The sequence below is a fragment of the Felis catus genome, chromosome B3 (genome assembly GCF_018350175.1).
Source record: "Felis catus isolate Fca126 chromosome B3, F.catus_Fca126_mat1.0, whole genome shotgun sequence".
Classification (NCBI taxonomy): domain Eukaryota; kingdom Metazoa; phylum Chordata; class Mammalia; order Carnivora; family Felidae; genus Felis; species Felis catus.
In genome coordinates, this window is record NC_058373.1 from 74,641,869 (window position 1) to 74,663,761 (window position 21,893).

Below are 21,893 nucleotides of genomic sequence, written 5' to 3' on the forward strand. Positions count from 1 at the left end.
TGAAGTAGGACTGAAATTGCTTCGTTTTCCCCTAGAGGTCAGTCCAGGTAGCTCTTTGTAGTCCATAAATTAAGCCAGGGGTGAGGTTTGTGTTCTTGAAGAGTGAAGTTAGCCCAGTTGGGCAGGGCTCGGTGTAACAGCTCTGCTCTCCCGTAGATGGCGCTGCTAGCCTACTGGGGCGGATTGTTGCGGTGCTCATCGGTGTGCATGCGCATGCGTGGGAGCGGTGAAAAATGGCACCACCCAGGCACCCTGTCTGTTCTCCCGGATCAGCAATCGCGCACCGGTCCTCCGTCTTCAGCTCTCATCCACTCCTCGCTTTTCCACTTTACGTGACCAGGCCCCAGGCAGTACCTCTCTCCCAAGTTTTGTTTCAGATGCAGCTGTTTTCCCCGGCCCCTTACTTCCAAAGGACGGCGGTTTTGACCCGCTCTGCCCCTCTGTGGGAGGGTCTCACCGAGCAATGGCTGAATGAGCAGTGGCCGAATGTCGACTGCACCCAGGAACGCCCACTGGACCCTGCTGTTGCTGGTGCCCCGAGACTTCGGCCAGGTGCCAGTCGTGAGACAGTGTAGCCTCAGCATTTCAGGGACCATGGAAAATCGCAACACACATCTGGCATCAGGCTTCATTCACCCTTAACGACCTTGTTCCAGCACCAGCGAATGTGGCCGTTTTCTGGGGTCTGCTGGGACCAGGTGGCTTCAACCGTCTCTACCAAATGTCCTTCCTTCAGTGGAACCGCTTTTCCCCGTGTGGCCCGCGAGAACCTCCTGGACCCCACTCTGTTCCTGGGGATTCACCCTTCCCACCAGAGCACCACCAGGTATGGAGATGCGGAGTTGCAGCCTTTGCGCTCCCCTTGTTTACAGTCTTAATGGAATTTAAACCCTCTCCTTTCTCCTTTCTCCCTTTTTAATTTAGTTCCTGTGGCTGCTTCCAATTTTCCACGTTCTCTCCGGCTGCTTTTGGGGACGGGTGCTTTTCCCGTATGCTCCCCCCGTCCCCAGTCTCTGTCCTCTCTCGCCCGCAAAAGGGGTTACCTACCTTTTGGGGCTTCTTGCTCCCCAAGTTCAGCTCTTCGTGTCGCATACCTGCTGAATTCTGTGGTTCAGGTTGTGCAGATTATTGTGTTAATCTTCCAATCGGTTTTCTAGGTGTGTAGGATGGTTAAGTGTCGGTCTGGCTGTATTTCATGGACGCAAGACACAAAAAGCTTCCATGCTGTCTCGCCATCTTGGCCTCCTTTTCCTAATTCTTGTACCTCTGTCCTCACCAAAGGTAACTGCTATCTCGACTTTTAACACATAGATTGGTTTTGTTTCTGAACTTTATATAAATAGGCTAACACAATGGGTCTTCTTTTAAGGTCTGCTTTTTTTTTTCTCCTTTTCAATATTATGTTTGTGAGATTCATCCATGTTCTTGTATGTAACAGCAGGTACTTTTCATTGCAGGGTAGTATCCCATGTAATGTTACCATACCACAATTGTATTTATTCATTCTGCTGTTAATGGACTTTTGGATTATTTCCAAGTATCATGTTGCTATGAGCATTCTTGTTCATGCTTTATGATGTGGGTATTTCTTTTGGGTGTATCCCTAGAAGTGAAATTGTTAGGTCAGAGGATGTGCCTATTTTTATTTTGTCAACTGATGCTGTCAAAGTGGTTGAGTGAGTTTACATGCCCTCCGCACTGTAGGAATGTTCCTGTTGCCCTCCTTTCTGGTATTGATATTATCAGTCCTTATTTTTAGTCATTCTGGTGAGTTTGTAGTGGTATTGTGTTGTGGTTTTAATTTGGATTTTCCTGATTGCAATTGAGGTTGGGTGCCTTTCATACGTTTATTGGCCATTTGGATATCTTATTTTGTGAATTTCCTTTTCCAGTCTCTGGTCTGTGTTTCTCTTGGATGGTCTGATTTTTTTCTTATTGCTTTATAGGCATTATTTATAAATTCTGCATGTGAGGCCTTAGTTGGTGTATGTAGTACAAGGATCTTTCTCCACTTGGTGGCTTGCTTTTTCACTCTCTTAAAGGTGTCTTTTGATCAATGGAGGTCCTTCTTGTAGTCCATTATCAATTTCCTTTGAGGCAATAGTTCTTAACGGATGTGATTGGCAGATACAGGACATCTAGTTAAACCTGAATACCAGATAAACAATAAAATAAATAAACAACAAAATAAATAAACAATACAAAAATTGAATGTAAGTACTTCCCAGGTAATATTTGTGACACATGCAATTTTGTTGTTGTTTATCTGAGATTCAAGCTTAACTGGGTGGTCTGTTTTTTTCCCCTAAATCTGGCAGCTGTACCCATAGGGGACATTTAACAATGTCTTTGAGGCATTTTTGATTGGCATAACTGGGGTGGTATTGGCAGAGGTACTGGCTTCTAGTGGGAAGCCAGGGATGATGTTAAACATCTTATAATGCACAGGACAGCCCCCATAACAAAAATTTATCCAGTTCAAAATGTCAGTAGTGAAAGGTTGAGAAACTTGCTTTTAAGTTAGTGATTTTTGTGTGCCTTGAAGAAATCTTTCTAAACCCCAAAGTGAAGAGATACTGTCTTGTCAAATTGTCTACAAGTTTTATTGTTTTACCTGTCATGTATGGATCATCTGGAACTGACTGTTGTTTGTTTGTTTTTTTAAGTTTATTTATTTATTTTTGAGAGAGAGAGAGAGAAAGAGAGCATGGCAGCAGAGCAAGAGAGAGAGGGAGACAGAGAATCCCAAGCAGGCTCTGTAATGTTGGCACAGAGCCTGATGTGGGGCTTGAACTCATGAACCATGAGATCATGACCTGAGCCAAAATCAGGAGTAAGACACTTGGGGCTCCTGGGGTGGCTCATTCGGTTAAACGTCTGACCTCGGCTCAGGTCATGATCTCACTATTTGTGAGTTTGAGCCCTGCATGGGGCTTTGTGCTGACAGCTCAGATCCTGGAGCCTGCTTTGGATTCTGTGTCTCCCTCTCTCTCTGCCCCTCCCCTGATAGTACTCTGTCTCTGCCTCTCTCAAAAATAAATAAAAAACATTAAAAAAATTTAAAAGCTTATTTTGAGAGACAGAAAGAGAGAGAAAGGCAGAGAGAGAGGGAGAGAACTCCAAGCAGGCTCTGCTCTGGCAGTGCAGAGCCCAATGTGGGGCTTAATCCCATGACCTGAGTCCAAACCAAGAGTCAGGTGCTTAACCGACTGAGTCACCCAGGTGCCCCCTTGGAATTGATGTTTGTGTGTTTGTGAGATAGGGGTCAAATTTCATTTTCCCCGTTGATCTTCACCTGGCCCAGTAATAAAAGGACAAAGGACTGTCCTTTCCCACTGCCCTGAATTTCCTCCTTTGCCAGGAAATGTGTCCCTGGAGTTACAGAATGTGTTAATGAGCAGATCACTGCTGTGGACACCTGGAGCTTCATGTCACCAGGGACTTTTGGGAGATGGTGTAAGACACGCCTCAGACTTGTCTCCCCAGTAGAGTGATGACGCTGGGTTAATCACTCACCAATTCCCATCCCTTTTGCATTGAGGCCACTTTAGGGGCCACTTCTGGTCTCCTGTGAGCACTGGCTGAGCATGCTTCTCCACCAGAGCAAGCCTTTAGGGAAAGAGTTGTGATGAGCTGGATAAGAAGCCTTGAGTGGAAGTTCCCTTCAGTCAGCAGTTACAGAGTAGGGACACTGTCAGCCACTCTCCTCCTTCTAAAATGGCTGGGTCCACTGCTGCCCCACATTCAGGTCATTTCATCTTGTCATTGATTCTTCAAGGTAGTGGTTCGTTCTTTCTTTCTTTCTTTCTTTCTTTCTTTCTTTCTTTCTTTCTCTCTCTTTCTTTCTTTCTTTCTCTCTCTCTCTCTCTCTCTCTCTTTCTTTCTTTCTTTCTTTCTGTTTCTTTTTTTCTTTCTCTATCTATCTATCTATCTATCTATCTATCTATCTATCTATCCTGGCATCTACCTATCTATAAGAGATATTTATTTTAAGGAACTGGCTCACGCCACTGTGGGAGCTGGCAGGTTTGAAATCTGTAGGACATGTCAGCAGGCTGGGAATTCAGGTAAGGGTTGACATTGCAGTGTTGAGTCTGAACCCCTCAGGGCAGCCATCTGGAGACTAAGACAGGCTTTCTATGTTGCAGTCTTTTTCTTTTTTTTAATGTTTATTTATTTTTGAGAGAGAGAGAGAGGAAGAGAGTGAGTGGGGGAGGAGCAGAGAGAGAGGGACAGAAGATCTGAAGTGGGCTTCGCCCTGACAGCAGCCAGCCTGATGTGGGGCTTGAACTCAAGAACCACAAGATCACGACCCGAGAGCCAAAGTTGGACGCTCAACGACTGAGCCACCCAGGCACCCCTCTATGTTGCAGTCCTGAGGAGAGTTCCTTTTATGTCAGGAAACCTCAGTCTTTGTTCATAAGGCCTTCACCTGATTGGATGGAGCCCACCTGCGGGTGGAGGACGTCAACGTCTGCTGATTTAGATGTTAATCACTTTATAAGGATAACCTACAGTCCCTGCCAGTTGCAGTTGGTCCTGGGGCCATTAATACTAGTTGTTGCCTTCCTCCTCTGGCACCCATTCCCCGCCTCCCTCCTGCTCCACCACATGGCAAGCTCTTCTGTTGGTTTAAATTGTTTACCCAGTAGGGTAACCCAGACCTTTATCTCAGAGGTTACTGTGCTTTTTTTTTTTAAGGGAAGGGTTGCTGCAATTACCTGATAACAAGGTTTTAGTTATCACTGGGCATAAAAGCACCAAAGAGTACCTCATACTCCTCCCTGCCCTTATTACATGACAGCTCTATCTTTGCATGATAAAAAGGGGGAGTTATTTATGGTAGTGAGGTAAATTCACTGTTGCCTAGAGATTCACTCATTATCAAGACAGGCTTGGCATGACAGCTGGCAGCCATAACTTTAGATTTAGTGGAACCCTTACTATACCCTCAGCCCCGGTGGGAGCAAATCCCCTGGTCTGTTTCTGGGAACCAGGGCCCTGAATTCAGTAGGTCTGATTACAGACACTTGATGTCCCAAGATCAGATACTCAGTGTCTATTAGGGTCCAGTAGTTTCCCAGGAGCTACTTTTTGTATGATAAATAACTCTGTGCTACAGATGGCATGGCTTTACTACAGAACCTTCGAGGTCTGTTCTGTAAATCAGGGCTTGTCAGTCACTTTGTAGGGTCCCCACTTTTATCTATCGGGGGTACCTATAACACCCATGGGTTCTTCTGGGGTTCTTTGAGTTCTGCCTGAACCTGCTACAGATTGCTCTCTTGCCTTGGAAGACTTTCTCTTGAAACTGTCATCAGATTTCTGAGACATCTATTAAATGGGCCAGAACAATATTCTCAAGTGTTTATATGCTGTCTCCAAAATCCAAAGAGGCCTACCATGCACTATTCCTCTCAGTGGCCCATGCCATCACTATAGCGGGCCAGTTTTATGTTCTGGGCAATGTCCAGACATAAAGGCCTCTTTGGGCTCATCCTGTAAGAGAACTGGAGAGTTGCCATAATCTTGAGACAAGATGGTGAATGCAGACTGCTTTCCTTCTCCGGTGAATGCAAACTGCTCTGACCTTTCTGCCTGGTGCAGACTGAAAGAACACGTTTGCCTGATCCAAAGTCACATATAAAATGCTACAGGCTGTGTTGATCTGTTCTTGCAAACATATGACATACAAAATAGCAGCAGCAGTTGGGGCTACTACGCGGTGAAGTTTATGGTGGTCCATTGCTGTTTGCCATGGTATATCTGGCTTTCCAGGATACTGTCCCCTGCACCTTTAAATCTTAAAAAAAATTTTGTTTTTAACGTTTATTTATTTTTGAGACAGAGAGAGACAGAGCATGAAAGGGGGAGGGGCAGAGAAAGAGGGAGACACAGAATCGGAAGCAGGCTCCAGGCTCCGAGCCATCAGCCCAGAGCCCGACATGGGGCTCACACTCACGGGCCGCGAGATCATGACCTGAGTCGAAGTCGGACGCTTAACCGACCGAGCCACCCAGGCGCCCCTTAAATCTTTAAGAGTGCCACTACACTATGCCATTTCATCTGGGATGTTGTATTGTTTCTGATTTATCATTTTGGCCAGATGTGGGGATGCAGCTACACATGCTTCCTCTTAGCCTTTCTTTTTTTTTTTTTTTGATTTAAAATTAATTAATTAATTATGTATTTATTGATTAAAAAGTTTTTAAGGTTGATTTATTTTTGAGAGAGAGAAACAGAATGTGAGTGGGGGAAGGGCAGAGAGAGAGAGGGAGACACAGAATCCTTAGCAGGTTCCAGGCTCTGAGCTGCCAGCACAGAGCCTGATGCGGGGCTTGAACTCACAGACCGTGAGATCATGACCTGAGCCAAAGTTGGATGCTTAACGACTGACCCACCCAGGTGTCCCCAAAAGATTTTATTTTTAAGTAGTCTCTACCCCCAATGTGGGGCTCGAACTCACATACTCTATCCTCTGACTGGGCCAGCCAGGTGCCCTTCCTCTTAGCTTTTCTTACCAAAATGGACCTTATTTCATAAATCAGAGAATCATTATGAGAGTTCTGTCAGCTTCTAAGTCCCGAATATACATGCCAAGTATGCGCTCGGAGTCCAGGGAATTGACCATAGTGTGGGGTCAAGAACCCAAATGACCTACTGTGACACAGACACGAACGAGGACTTCATTTGTCACTTGGCGCATAGGTCTCAGCTCTAACAGATGGGGCGCGGCTGCATATCAGGTTTTCAAGTATTACTCCCCACTCGTATCCTATATGCAAGAGCCCTCAAACGTTCTGGACATTTTGTAGGTTCCCTTGGCCAAGGATGAGAAGGTATCTCCTGAAGTTCAGATCAAGGGTGGTAGGAGGACCTGAGGTCAGCAGCTCTCTCAGATGCAGCTGGGGCAGGGGGAGACTAGAGAAGCTGTTTATAAAATGCTGAACAAAGGGGGCAAAACACAAGGCAGAAGAGACAGCAAACACTCTGTTCTCCTGAAGCTGTTAGCTGAATTTCCTTTGGTGGTCCCTCATGTTTCCCAGCATGAGAGTGTGTCTCCTTTTTGGGATGGAGTGGTGGGATCTAGGTTATATCCCTGTCTGTAGGAGCCAGTTATAGCCCTTCATTGTTACCCAGTGATGGAAAGGTGTCTCTCTGGCTCCTACAATGGCTTTGCCCTGTTGGTGGCCTCTGTCACCTAGGTGCCAGAAGTCTCCCTCTTGAGGGGTTGCCTTAAAAAAAAGTAGCGGTCCCTGCCTCTCACATAGAAATGAATCACAAAGGTATCCCTCCTGGGCCGGCTACCTTTCCTGCACCTGAAACTACTTTAGCACAGGCTTGAGGCTATGTAAGGCTCAGTGATGTGATCTTTGCCTTTTCTTCTGTCAAGCAAGAGGAAGAGTTAGGGAGGATTCTGGGAATAGAATAGGGTGTGGCTTGAGAACTTTCAACCTGGGGTAATTTGGTGGCGTCTGACTCTTGATTTTGGCTCAGGTCATGATCCCAGGGTCAGGGGATGGAGCCCTGTGGGCTCTGGGCTGACAGCACAGAGACTGCTTGGGATTCTCTTTCTCCTTCTCTTTCTGCCCCTCTCCTACATTCTCTCTCTGTCTCTCTCTGTCTCTCTCTGTCTCTCTCTCTCTCTCTCTCTCTCTCTCTCAAAATAAATAAATAAATTTCGGATAAAAGGATTGGCCAATGGGAGCACGGTCAGGAATTCAGGAGCAGACGGAGAGTGATACAGTAGGATCTATTCACACAGTCCTTTCCTGGGAAACCACTTAGAATCAGTTGGCTGTGGGTCCTTCCATGGCCCACAGCTCCTGTCCTGCAGCTACAGCTAGAGCAAGCGGAGGTGGAGCTCCAGCTGTCTTTCTGAGTTCCAATAACCACTCCTTACCCAACCTCCTTCATGCCAAAGGGACGGTGGTAGCTCTGTACTCTTGCCACCTCTGGGATGTGTCACCACACCCTATTGGTTTCCTGTTCCCTTTGCACATAGATAGATCCTCCATCGAACTTTTCCTAAATTATCCTGTGTGATTGTGCCATCTGCCAATCCTGGGACCTGACAGACAGACCCTTTGAGGATAAAGGCCCAAAGAATACACGGATGTGGCTGTTTCACAGCCCAGAGGTGGGGCTGGTGATGGAAAATCATGCTGCACTTTTCAGAGCCCGCAAGCCCAGCACAGATAAGCGCATACGTGAGATGAAAATCAGAGAAGATGGTCATCAGGAAAACCATCACAGAAACTAGCAAAGATCTCTGCTTCTTGGCTACCGTGGCTTGATAATGCAATCGTTTCCTGATTGATGAGGAAATGAACTCAGACGAATGCAGCCAAATCCTCTTCTGGGGAGCTGTGGTGTTTCACAGCCCTAAAGCCACGTAACAAAAACACAAACACAAAACTCCAAACACTTTTAAACTATCCAAATAAACTGAAAGTACCAAAAAGTTGAGTAGGGACAGAAGCCTTTCAACATTTAATAAAAAACATAGACTCAGAAAATAATGCCCCAAATGTCACAAATCACATAATCCAGGCAAAGATCTGTTAGCGTCTTCTTAATCCCTCGTGGCCCGGTGGAGGGACATTCAGTCAAGGGGTATTTCACAGTGGGAAGAGGAAGAGTCCAGGGTCTTCCCAGGAAAAACAAATCCTGCATTATATTACATTGAAGTTTTGCATTTTCCCACATGACTGAATATTTTTGAAAACAAATTTTTAATGAATTCAAAATATTCAGTAAAAAAATATTCAATCATTTGAATTTACCATTTTTTTCAATTTTTTAAAATGTTTGTTTATTTTTGACAGAGAGACAGAGCATGAGTTGGGGAGGGGCAGAGAGAGAGGGAGACATAGAATCTGAAACAGGTTCCAGGCTCCAAGCTGTCAGTACAGAGCCCGACGCGGGGTTCCAACTCACGGGCAGCAAGATCATGACCTGAGCTGAAGTCGGACGCTCAACCGACTGAGCCACCCAGGCGACCCTGAATTTACCAATTAAACTTTGTTCCATGACTGGGATTCCAAGTTTTCCATTATTAACAATGCTGAGATTAAAATCCTTGTTCATGAATCTTTGTGTAAGACGTAATCAGAGACATAATCTCTGATTATGTTTTTCAGGCAAATTGCTAGAAAGAGCTCGCTCGAGGCAGCGATTCACCATACCCTCAGAAGCCAGGAGGGCTATAAGCCTCAGGCTCCTGTTGTGCCTGTCTCCTGTCCTTCTGACCTGTTTTCTCTTCTCTAGCCAGTCTCTCAGCTGGCAAGACTTTGTGTTGAGCAGGCTGTAGGTTTTTGACTTCCTACTGGTTTGGGTACGGCCCTTGTGGCTGGGAGTTGCTCATGCAGAACTGTGATGCTATCCCCCCCTTATCTGCTCCAGCTCTCTGTTCTGCATCAGGGAGTGAGAGACAATCTTCTCTGCATCTCAGATTGAAGCCCCGCAGATGGTAGATCTCCTCTTATCGAGGTGGACTGCGAGGAGGGCCCTATGTGGAACCAGCTGTCTTCCCTGCATCACGTATCTAAACCGGTGGTTCTCACTGAGGATGATTCCTGCTCCCCTGCCCCTTGGAGAACACTTGGCAATGCCCTGAGACATGTCTGGTTGGCACAACTTAGTGGAGGGGCGCTATTCCTGGGACCTGGTGGGGAGAGATCAGGGATGCCCTAAATATCCTACATCTTTGCCTGTGATTCACAATGTTCTTAGTGATTCTGGATATTACTAAAGATAAATTCGAATCAGTATAGAGGTGATGATTACAGCAAGGATCTGGCATAACATCTTGTTTAAGTTGGAAATAAGGATCCTGTCTCTCCAGGGATTCCCTTTCTCTTCTTTCTTTCCCTAATTTTTCTTCATTATTTCCTCTCTGTATCTCACACTCACACCCTCCCCCCCCCCGGCCCCCCCCCCCCCCACCTGCTCCCACACACCCCGACCCTTTGCAAAGCTTGTAGGCTGCCTAGGCTGGAGGCCAGTTGCATTGTGCCAAGAGAAGAGAGCATCAGAGAGAAGACACATCCTCACGTCTGAAAGCTGGGTCTTTATTGAGGTTTACTGAGGATTCTGTGCCCTGGAGGGGCCCTTGTGGGTCTGAGGGATGCGGCAGGGCCTCAGCAGAGATCAGAGGCAGCTTGAAAGTGAGGGGCACAGAAAGCCTGCTCAGGTCTGGTTCCAGATTTCCCCTCAGGCCTGCCCAGGCTCCATCGAGGCTTAATTCTGCTTCAGGACCTCATTGATCCAGGGCCGGTAGTGGGAGATCCCGGTGAAGACAGCAGGGGGCTTTGCATTCTTCCGTCCATGGGAGACAATGCCCTGAGCCACCCCAGCACACAGAAGAGGGCCCCCTGAATCTCCCTGTGGGGCAGAGAGAGAGAGAGAGAGAGAGAGAGTGAGCGAGCGAGAGAGAGAGAGAGAACACAGAAGGTGAGCTGGGAAGTCATCTACTCCCAGTGAGACCTGGGGTCAGACCCAGCAGCCCTGGTTCCTCATGGGGTTATACATCTCGGTGTGATGCCCCTTTTCTGTTTCCTTCTGGCCACCTCATGTGCCCTGTGCAGCAGCCTGGGAGGGGTGCCCAGAGATTGCATGGGGCCATGGGTGGGGGAGGAGCAGGGAACGGATCTGCAGAGGGGTGATTCCAGTTCCTTAGGCCCATGATCTGAAACCCTGTCGCTGGCTGACAACCTTCCCACCCCATGTCCTTTCACAAGACGTCTGGACCCCGAACAGTGACTTGTAGAAAAGAACCCTCATCCGAGGATCACCTCAAATGCAGATTTTGTCTTCCTGGGATTGCCAACACACAATTGGAAGTTGTGGTCGAAAGTTCTGTAGTGTCTGCAGGCTTGGGGATTCATGAGCCTCTGCTTCACCTCTCGCAGAGTATCAGAGCCCGGTTCATTCACTTGTGTTCTTCCCCAGCCAGCCACCCGGCACATTCTCCCGGGTGGGATGACGTTGAACTGGGGCGGAAGGGGGAGCGTCCCCACGGCCAGGGTCAGGTTAGCTTTCTCCTTCAACTGTGGAGGGCATGAGGGGCTGTCAGTGCTAGAAATGGGTGACAGGGCAGTTGGAGGAAATCAGGGAAGGACAGGGCAAACTGTTTTGCATTAGAACTACATCCGATGGCACGAGTCAGTGGGGTTGGAGTCCAGAGGCAGGTTGTGGGCATTTTAGGGCAATGGAGACCTGAAGGAGAAAACTAAGAGAACAGAAAGTGGGAAATGTGGAGAAAGAAGTTATTACCTTCAGTAACATGATGTCATGGAGAAAAGTACAGTCATCATATTTTGGGTGAGGAAATTGTTTTATGACCTCAAGCTTCTGCCATGTGTCTTCTTTCTTTTTTATGTTATGGGCTCCAAGTGTGACCATTATAGACCTATTGTGAGGGAGAAGGAAGGACTAGGAGAAACTGTGGTGGTCTCAGGTTTCTCCTGCGATGTTCCCATTCTGAGAAAAGAAGACTAGAGTCTATCACGGGGGTCACTGGACTCTAATCACCCCTCTTTCTCTGGACCACTTGTAGCATTTGGGGTGGGGGCTCCTATTTTACTCAGGGAATAGCTTTCTCAGGGAACGTGGACAATTTCCAGGACCCTCAGGAATTCCTGGAGACTGAGTAGGCCATGGAGGACCCAGGGGACAGGATTAGCACTTCCTAATTTAGGGAGCCCTGTGTGAGGGCCAGAGATATCAGAGGAAAGGGGGAGTTGAGGTGGTGGGATCCCTGGTGGACCCTGTTGTCTGCCTCCCCTGGAAAGATGGCTCAAGTCCCTGAGAATTAAAGGCCAGTGTTCTTGGAAAGGGCATAGAGGAAGTGGCCTAGAAAACTAGGTGGGGTTGGGAGAGGGAAGCTACTTTTAGAGGAGGGACTTTTGGATAGGGCCTCCTTTTCCTCTCTGTAGGGGAGCCGAACTCACAGTGATTGAAGATCAGGGCATCTCATCAATTATGGGACCAAGTTCCATAAGTTCAAGTCTTGCCTGTCCCAGCCCCAGGAGCCTCCCCTCAGACCGCCAAAGGGTACGTCCTTGGCTGCCACCCTAGCTGTTAATCTCCAGAAGGGAGATAAATGGGACCCTGCTGTGTCACCTTCCTGCACAGTGAGCAGCCGTCAGCACAAAGTTCCGTCTTATCAGGAAACCACCGCAAAATAACAGTCTATTCTGGAGAGTGACAATTTCCAGGTGGGCCATGTACGGGCGGGAGTGTGGCTTGCACTCTGTGCCCCCGATGATCTCTCCTGGAACAGAGATCCCCAGGGCTTGAACACAGAGAATGCATAGGCTGAGCTAAAGTTGAGAGGGGCTTCTCTCTAATCTCATCCTCACTGTGTACTCTACCTGTTGCCCCCTCAGGAGGCTCGGGTATCTGGTGTCCCCACCCACAACCTCTCACATAAATTCTCACTCCTTCTTCCAGGGACAACAGCCAATCTGGGCTCAGATGCCATTCAGGCATTTTTCACCTCGGATTTCCCCCACTGCCGTTGTGCCTGGGACCTCAATGCTCCTCTTCCACTGGGCAGGGCCAGTTCTCCAGGTCCTGGTTTCAACCTGCTCCAAACCTTGAGGGCAGTGTCAGAGAATGGCCACATTACGAGGTAAAGTGTAGCCCCGAAGCTCAGAAGATGAAGAGAACATAGGACCTCCTACCCAACATCTCACCTTAAGTCATGAGAAGATGCCCCCTCTTCCTCCCACCTGTTCGGGCTTTCCCCTAGTCAGTGGGGTTCCTTGTCCCTGGGAACTACCATAGGCTGCAGAGACTGGGGGGTGGGGGAGGCATATCCCAAGTGGAACTTCACTCTGGATTCCTGCAGAGAGATCCTGCGATCTTGTTTAAGAGTCAGCTATATTCAGACTAAACTGTGTTGGGGGCTGATACTGCAGCTTCCAGAGGGAAGGACTCACCAGCTTTAGCTCTGGAGCAGAGGAGAAGGAGCGGCAGGGCGAGAGGAAGACAATGCATCTTCTCAGAGAGGCTGCCCCGGGCAGATGCTGCTTCTGTTTTCCGGCTTGGGTTTTATAACTCCAGCGATGAGCGAAGGGCTGGGCTGGTAACCACAGGAACTGTGTGGTCATGTTTTCTTCTCCCATCCTAAACTGGTGATCTTTCTGATCAGAAGTTTCCCCCAAGTTACCCTCTGTTTTGCTGGAGGTGAAGTGGGGGTCTGACCCCCAAGTTTTGGCTTCCAGGATGAGCTTTCAACCATGGTGCCTTATCTCGTGAGGGGAGGTGGAGGGATTGTGTCTTTCGCAATCAGGGCAGCTGGTTTCAGGCTCATCAGAAACACGGGTGGGGAGAGTCCTTACACAGAGCATCCAGAAACACATGCACTTTTATGGCCCACGATAGGAAGTGCATTTTGCAAAGGGACCCAGTAGCCATATATATTCATGTGTGACTACACGAGCACAAACATACACACGTACAAATGAATCAAAAGTTTTGGGAAACAATATTTATCCTTGTTATGTGCAATGCTTTCAGTTTCCATTCATTCCATTCCACTCTGTATTTTTTATTTTTTATTTAAAAATTTTTAAATGTTTATTTATTTTGAGAGAGAGAGAGAGAGAGAGAGAGCGAGCAGGGGAGAGGCAGAGAGAGGGAGAGACAACCCAAGCAGGCTCTACACTGACAGTGCAGAGCCTGATGTGGGGCTTGATCCCACGAACCTCGAGATCATGACCTGAGCTGAAATTGAGAGTTGGACACTCAACTCACTGAGCCACCCAGGCGCCCCATCTACTCCATATTAAAATATGGACAGCACCCCACTTAAAGGGTGACCACCTACAATTTGAAAACCATTGATCTAGTCTCTCTCATCCTCTGAACCAGATGTTCATAGGCAGAAGAAAGATCTATGGAGCGTAGATGGGGGAAGGGAACATACCCGATGGTAGGGTTTTATACACATTATCACAAGAGCAAGTGGGATTGGAATTAGCATTTTTTGAGAGCCTGTGCATCATTTATTGTCCCAACTCTTGATATATTTGCATAACAACCCTGTGAAGTATGTATTATTAGCTCAGTTTTATGGATTGACTATTGAGGCTTCTAGTTTAGAAATGGATTTTCCTTGTTCCAAATCAAGGGCCCTCTCTGCCCTACCACCAAAGAGAAACAGAAATAGAGTCCCACCAATGGGGATGTAGATGTAGAAGAATGGTTTGCCCTGGGAGCCTGGGGTTTCCTACTCTCTCATTATTATTCAATCTTGTTTTGCTGAAATAGAATGTACACAGAGGTCAGTATCTGAGGTTTTCCTCTTTTTATTCTTCAGAAAATACCATTACTGTCACTTTACAGATGTAGGACTGAGGCTCAGACACATTAACATGACCAAGATCACACAACTCATAACTACCATAACCAAGTTTCAAGTACATACTTGCTGTTTTCCCCAGACTTGGAGAAGCAGGGAGTCCAGGGAAGAGTTGGGTAATGGGGTGGAGTGTCATTTCTCTTGGAGACTGAGAAGCCATTTAATTCAGAGATGGGTAAGCACAGGGGAAAAATATCTTCCCCAAATCATTCTACCATGCCCTTGGTCTCAGCTTGGGTTTGTGACTGGAGTGGTTCATTCCTTAGGAAATACTGGTTAGGTCCTCAGTTGCCCTCAGCTCTGACCCTCTCTAGAATAATTACACCTACACGTATTTCTAGTCCCTGTACAATTTTTTTTGTAAAATTTTTTGATGAGTCCCTGTACTAATTTTTTCTCACTCTCTTTATCTGCCAGATAAAATACAGAATGCACAGTTAAATTTGTATTTCAGATGAATAACAAATCATTTTTTAAAGTATATCTCAATATCAAATGAGACATACTTATACTAAAATAAATTGTCAATCTGAAATTCAAATGTATCTGGGAGTCCTGCATTTTTATTTGCTAAAGATGGCAAACTTACTCTGGGCATTCTACCATCAGCAGAACAGAGGCGAATCTGGACCTGGAGAAGTCTTGTCCTTTGGCCCTGCACCAGTTGGACCCAAAATCCGAGAGGTAAGCAAATGAAACATTTCCATTTTTCACTCATGTAATGAGAAGTTGAGGGGTAGGTAGTCCAGGACTTGTGTGATAGTTCCACAGCATCAGTAAAGACCTGGTTCACCAACATTTAATTTTTGTTTCACCTGTACTGGCTGAGGGCAAGAGAATGGAATAGGTATAAGCTCTGGTCAAGTGCCAATTTCAGAAATAAAGTTGGCACTATCTGCCCATATTTTCCATATTTTCTTCCTTGTGCTGTCATGTGTGTTTGCATGTTTGAACTGATTTCCTTTTTCTCTCTTCTCTGCCCTCCTTCTGCTATTTTGTATATAGTATGTTGTTGGTGGTGAACCTTCGGCTTAGTCCACGGTTTGTAGAATATCACTTTGGGAGTCTGACTAGATTAGAGGTGGCATGGGTATCACCTAGAAATCCTGTACTTGGAGTCGAAAGCAGTAACTGATGAGACTGGATTATATCAGTTCTGGGGAGAGTCAAGCCTCATTTTTCTTTGTACGGGAGATAGAGAGGATTACGTTCAATGAGAGCACTTTTGTTTTAGGGAGGTTAGGTACAGAGAAGGAGTGTGTGGCAGCTACGTGATGGCTTGTAGGAGACATTTGCCATGTATGGTGGGTCCTTAGTGTCTCTTGAACACCCTTCCCATATTAGAGGAATTTCCAGCTATGATTCTTGCTTTCCTCAGGTGGAATCCATAAACTTCATTTCTCAGGTTCCTTTGCATGTAGGCCTCAATCTTGTGACTGAGACTCTACCAATCAGTTGAGTAGGTATAAAACTTGATTTAGAAAGGTGTAATCAGAGGGAGCAGGCATCATGTGGAATTAATTTTTCCAGTGAGGGTGAGTGGCCGAGGGGTCTGGTTTTTGGGGAAAAATGAGTTGTGGGTCAGCTGTCTGGTGCTGCCTGAGGGCCAAGCCAATGGGCTGTGACACCTTTGCTCAACAGTCCTATGCTGTAGTTCAACGTCGTTTCCCTGGCTACATCGCCTCTATATCTGATTCCACAGCATGTGAGGAAGATGGTGACTCTGCATAAGGAAGAATTTGCTAATAATCTGTTGTTACAACACGAATGTGTGGGGAGGGGAGGCAAGTGATTTCCCCATTGCCTGAGATATTAAAGTAGAGGTTGGACAGAGTCTTGTTTAAGATTCACAGTGAGTGGGAAGGAAAAGGTTGGGCCGACTATAAAAACACTGGCATTTAGTGACGGCAATGTTCCTGGGCCACTATAATGCAGAGGGATCATCCCTCCTCTGAGTTCCTGAAGCATTTATCATCAGTGCCATTATTCACTTTGACATTCAAGGCACATGGCCGGCTTTACAGTTAGATGGGAGAACTTGAATCCTTCTTCTGCCGCTTAGCTATCTGTCTGACCTTAGCAAAATTCCTTAAGTTCTCAGCTTTAGTTACTACCTTTGTAAAATACAAAGAATAACATGAAACAGGGTTTTTGGAGAATTAAATATGGTGCTAAATGAAAAATGCCACATGGTTGGTCTTTAATAAACACTGATTTGGTCCCCTTGTGTTATATCTTGCGTGGTCATATAACGGTTTGATGGGCAAATGGTGCATATGTCCTCCTGGAGGCTGTTTATCTTTCCCTCTAAATTCTCCTAAACGTATTACAGATTAATCAGATTTACCAGACTTGAGTCATGTCCTGCTTTGTACACCATCTTGTTTTATTTGTTGAACTTTAAGTTGTCAGGGTGTTTCTTAACCTTGTTCTCTGAGTAATAGCTGTGTCTTTTTGGATTGAGCATGTGACTGAAGTGGGTTTAACCCTCAAACTGCCATGCAGGACTAGAACAGCTGTAAACGTTGACACATGTTGCAAGAAGAAATACTCTTGTAAGAAATACTATGGAGAGGGACACCTGATGGCACGGGCTTGTGCTTTCTTGCCTCCGATTGAGACAGCAGTGCAATGGAGAAGGGACAGTAAGTACATTCTTTATGACATTGGCCACATTTTCCCGAAGCAGGCTGGAGCTCACTCTGTGCTTGCCCTTGCAATAGCTGATGTTTCTGAATGACCAAGTTTTTCTGAATTTAACTGCTACTGGTTTACATTCAATATCTGCCAAGTAATCTGCAAGGATATAAGCTGATACAGGTTCCTATACCTGGGCCTGTAGCCCTACCACACTAGTTCCTTTTTTTTAAATTTTATTTTTAATTTATTAAAATTTACATCCAAATTAGTTAGCATATAGTGCAACAATGATTTCAGGAGTAGATTGCTTAGTGCCCCTTACTCATTTAGCCCATTCCCTCTCCCACAACAACTCCAGTCACCCTCAGTTTGTTCTCCATATTTATGAACCTCTTATGCTTTGTCCCCCTCCCTGTTTTTATATTATTTTTGTTTTCCTTCCCTTATGTTCATCTGTTTTGTCTCTTAAAGTCCTCATATGAGTGAAATCATATGATTTTTGTCTTTCTCTAACTGACTGATTTCACTTGGCATAATACCCTCCAGTTCCATCCACATAGTTGCAAATGGCAAGATTTCATTCTTTTTTGATTGCCGAGTAATACTCCATTGTATATATATATATACCACATCTTTATCCATTCATCCATCGATGGACATTTGGGCTCTTTCCATTCTTTGGCTATTGTTGATAGTGCTGCTATAAACATGGGGGTGTATGTGTCCCTTCAAAACAGCACACCTGTATCCCGTGGATAAATGTCTAGCAGTGCAATTACTGGGTCATAGGGTAGTTCTATTTTTAGTTTTTTGAGGAACCTCCATATTGTTTTCTAGAGTGGCTGCACCAGCTTGCATTCCCACCAAAAATGCAAAAGAGATCCTCTTTCTCTGCATCCTCGCCAACATCTGTTGTTGCCTGAATTGTTAATGTTAGCCATTCTGACAGGTGTGAGGTGGTATCTCACGGTGGTTCTGATTTGTATTTCCCTGATGATGAGTGATGTGGAGCATTTTTTCATGTGTCGGTTGGCCATATGGATGCCTTCTTTGGAGAAGTGTCTATTCATGTCTTTTGCCCATTTTTTTCATGGGGTTATTTGTTTTTTGGGTGTTGAGTTTGATCAGTTCTTTATAGATTTTGGATACTAACCCTTTATCTGATGTGTCATTTGCAAATATCTTCTCCCATTCTGTCAGTTGCCTTTTAGTTTTGCTGAGTGTTTCCTTTGCTGTGCAGAAGCTTTTTATTTTGATGAGGTCCCAGTAGTTCATTTTTGCTTTTGTTTCCCTTGCCTCTGGAGACGTGTTGGTAAGAAGTTGCTGTGGCCAAGGTCAGAGATGTTTTTGCCTGCTTTCTTCTCGAGGATTTTGATGGCTTCCTGTCTTACATTGAGGTCTTTCATCCATTTTGAGTTTATTGTTGTGTCTGGTGTAAGAAAGTGGTCCAGGTTGATTCTTCTGCATGTTGCTGTCCAGTTTTCCCAGCACCACTTGCTGAAGAGACTGTCTTTGTTCCACTGGATATTCTTTCCTGCTTTGTCAAAGATTAGCCAGCTATACGTTTGTGGGTCCATTTCTGGGTTCTCTATTCTGTTCCACTGATCTGAGTGTCTGGTCTTGTGCCAGTACCATACTGTCTTGATAATTACAGCTTTGTAGTATAAGTTGATGTCTGGGATTGTGATGCCTCCTGCTTTGTTTTTCTTTTTCAAGATTGCTTTGTCTATTCGGGGTCTTTTCTGGTTCCATACAAATTTTAGGATTGTTTGTTCTAGCTCTGAGAAGAATGCTGGTGTTATTTTGATAGGGATTGCATTGAATATGTAGATTGCTTTGGGTAGTATCAACATTTTAACAATATTTGTTCTTCCTATCCAGGAGCATGGAATCTTTTTCCATTTTTTGGTGTTGTCTTCAGTTTCTTTCATAAGCTTTCTATAGTTTTCAGTGTATAGATTTTTCCCCTCTTTGGTTAGATTTATTCCTAGGTATTTTATGGCTTTTTGTGTAACTGTAAATGGTATCGATTCCTTGATTTCTCTTTCTGTTGCTTCATTTTTGGTGAATAGGAATGCAACTGATTTCTGTGCGTTGATTTTATATCCTGCACTTTGTTGAATTCATGAATCAGTTCTAGCAGTTTTTTGGTGGAATAAATAAAAAATTTATAAAATAAAAAATTTAATAAAATAATTTTTTAATAATTTAAAAATACATATATAGTTACATATGTATGTGTGTGTGTATATATATAATATATATAAATATATATAATATATATAATATATATAATATATATAATATATATAATATATATAAATATATATATAAATATAAATATATTTAAAAATACACACACAAAAAAGCGAATAAATGATGGTAGATCCTAGGTGTGTTTTTGTCTGGGTGTTGAAAGTGGTTTGACAGATTAGAGAAAAAAAGGGGGGGAAAAGGAAATCATTTGAGAATTTGAAAAAATGAATACACTGAAGTAGACTAAAATGAGATGATGGGAGTAAAATAGAATTTGAAAAAATTTACACAAAAGTAAAGAATATAGTAGAAAAAAATTAAAGAAAAATATTTTTAATAAAAATTAAAAATAAAATTAATTTTTTTCTCTTTCTGTATTGAAGAAAAAGAAAAGAAATGAAAAAGAGAAAAAAGAGAGAGAAAAAAAAGAAGGAAATTGTTTTAAAATTTGAAAAAGTGAATCCACTGAAGTAGACTAAAATAAAATGATGGAAGTAAAATAGAATTTGAAAAAATTTACACAAAGGTAAAAAATATAGTAAAAAATTAAAGAAAAATATTTTTAATAAAAATTGAAAATAAAAATAAATTTTTTTCTCTTTCTGTTTTCAAGAAAAAGAAAAGAAGTGAAAAAGCAAAAAAAAGAAAGAAAATTGAATAGATGGATCTGCTAATAGATTGCAATAGGACTGAAATTACTTAGTTTTCCCCTAGAAGTCAGACTATGAAGCGCTTTATAGTCCATAAACTAAGTAGGCGGTGAGACCTGTGTTCTTGAAGAGCGAGGTTGGCGAGGATGGCGGGGCTCAGTGTAATGGCTCTGCTCTCCACTAGATGGCACTGCTAGCCTACTGGGGTGGAATGTTATGGTGCTCGCAGGTCCGCAGGTCCGTGTGAGTGTGCGCATGTGCGGGAGCGGTGAAAATGGCGTCACCCAGCTACCTGGTCTAGTATCGGAAGTCTGTTCTCCCCAGTCAGCAATCTCACACCCGTCCTTTGTCTTCAGTTTTCTTTCACTCCCCTCTTTTTCACTCTCCGTGACCAAGCCCCAGGCAGTACCTCTCTCCTGAGTTTTGCCTCAGATGCAGCTGTTTTCCCTGGCCCCTTACTTCTTTTTTTTTTTTTTAAATTTTTTTTTTCAACATTTTTTATTTATTTTTGGGACAGAGAGAGACAGAGCATGAACGGGGGAGGGGCAGAGAGAGAGGGAGACACAGAATCGGAAACAGGCTCCAGGCTCCGAGCCATCAGCCCAGAGCCTGACGCGGGGCTCGAACTCACGGATCGCAAGATCGTGACCTGGCTGAAGTCGGACGCTTAACCGACTGCGCCACCCAGGCGCCCCGCTGGCCCCTTACTTCTAAAGGAACTGCGGCTTTGACCCGCTCCGCCCCTCCGCAGGAGGGTCTCACAGAGCAATGGCCGAATGTCAGCTGCACCCAGGAACGCTTGCTGGACCCTGCTGCTGCTGGTGCCCCGAGACTGCGGCCAGGTGCCAGCCCACCCCAGGAAAAGGTTCTTGAGATAGTTTAGCAGCAGCTTTTCAGGGATTATGGAAAATCACAACACACATCTGGCACCAGGCTTCACCCTTAATGACCTTGTTCCAGCACCAGCAAATGTGGCCGTTTTCTGGGGTCTTTTGGGACCAGGTGGCTTTAACCGTCTCTACCAAATGTCCTTGCAGCAGTGGAACAGCTTTTTCCTGTGTGGCCCAACAACCTCCCAGACCCCACTCTGCTCCTGAGGATTCGCCCTTCCCACCAGAGCACCACCAGGTATCGAGCTGCAGAGTTGTAGCCTTTGCGCTCCCCTTGTTTACAGTCTTAATGGAACTTAAACCCTCTCCTTTCTCCTTTCTCCCTTTTTAGTTTTGTCCCTGTGGCTGTTTCCAATTTTCTGCTTTCTCTCCAACTGCTTTTGGGGACGGGTGCTTTTCCCGTATTCTCCCCTCCCCTGCCCCCATCTCCATCCTCTCTCTACCTGCAAAAGTACCTCCCTTCCTGCAGCTTCTCACTCCCCAAGTTCACCTCTCCATGCTGCGTACCTGCTGGGTTCTGTGGTTCAGGTTGTGCAGATTGTTGTGTTAATTCTCCAATCAGTTTTCTAGGTGTGCAGGATGGTTTAGTGTTGGTCTGGCTGTATTTCATGGACGCAAGACACACAAAAAACTTCCATGCTGTTCCGCCATCTTGGCTCCTCCCCCCCACACTAGTTCCTTTTGAATGACTTCCCTCAGCATGATTGTTCCAGTGGACAGATTATCCAGGAGAATGACAGATGAAGAGGGCCTGAGAGCTGACTCCAAGTTTTGGATTGGGAGGAATAGGTCTCATGCCCTCACACAGGCTCTTCAGCAAGAACCACCCCCAACCCATGGGTGCTTTTTTGGATTTCTTCCTGCTAGGTCTTTTTTCCATTTACCATTCTTGCGATAGGCTGGTGTTTGAGCAGGGAAAGTCCTAGGGTGCCCCTTCTCATGAGTTTGGGCAAGCCCTTTGCCCTGAGCAGTTTCTCCTCTGGACCCTGTGATGCTATCACCCCCCATCACTCTCAGGATCGGTCAGGCAGGCCCTCCTCTTCTGCACCTCAGAATTAACATGGCACCGAGTGGCTGTGGTGGCCT

General features: G+C 45.3%; 1 protein-coding gene and 1 long non-coding RNA gene across 5 annotated transcripts; one reads left to right on the forward strand and one right to left on the reverse strand.

Moving 5' to 3' along the window:
- Positions 1-762: 762 nt before the first annotated feature.
- On the forward strand, positions 763-21,101 carry LOC123386021. 2 transcript variants are annotated; one of them, XR_006599428.1, is made up of 4 exons: positions 763-826; positions 12,457-12,637; positions 14,984-15,055; positions 20,955-21,101. It is a non-coding gene; the product is annotated as an uncharacterized LOC123386021 (long non-coding RNA). The 2 variants fall into 2 exon arrangements; XR_006599427.1 differs by lacking the exons at positions 763-826; positions 20,955-21,101 and adding an exon at positions 16,877-17,345 and having other exon boundaries at positions 12,281-12,637.
- On the reverse strand, positions 10,053-13,056 carry CMA1 (chymase 1). 3 transcript variants are annotated; one of them, XM_006932790.4, is made up of 6 exons: positions 12,948-13,020; positions 12,503-12,601; positions 12,127-12,277; positions 11,278-11,413; positions 10,797-11,051; positions 10,053-10,386 (listed from the first exon to the last, which is right to left on the reverse strand). In XM_006932790.4, the coding sequence occupies exons 1-6, from the start codon at positions 13,003-13,005 to the stop codon at positions 10,243-10,245; spliced, it is 843 nt and encodes a 280-aa protein (XP_006932852.1). In that variant the 5' UTR covers positions 13,006-13,020; the 3' UTR covers positions 10,053-10,242. The 3 variants fall into 3 exon arrangements, with proteins under 3 accessions (XP_006932852.1, XP_003987574.1, XP_019688439.1); XM_003987525.4 differs by lacking the exon at positions 12,503-12,601 and having other exon boundaries at positions 12,948-13,039; XM_019832880.3 differs by lacking the exons at positions 12,127-12,277; positions 12,503-12,601 and having other exon boundaries at positions 12,948-13,056.
- Positions 21,102-21,893: the final 792 nt, after the last annotated feature.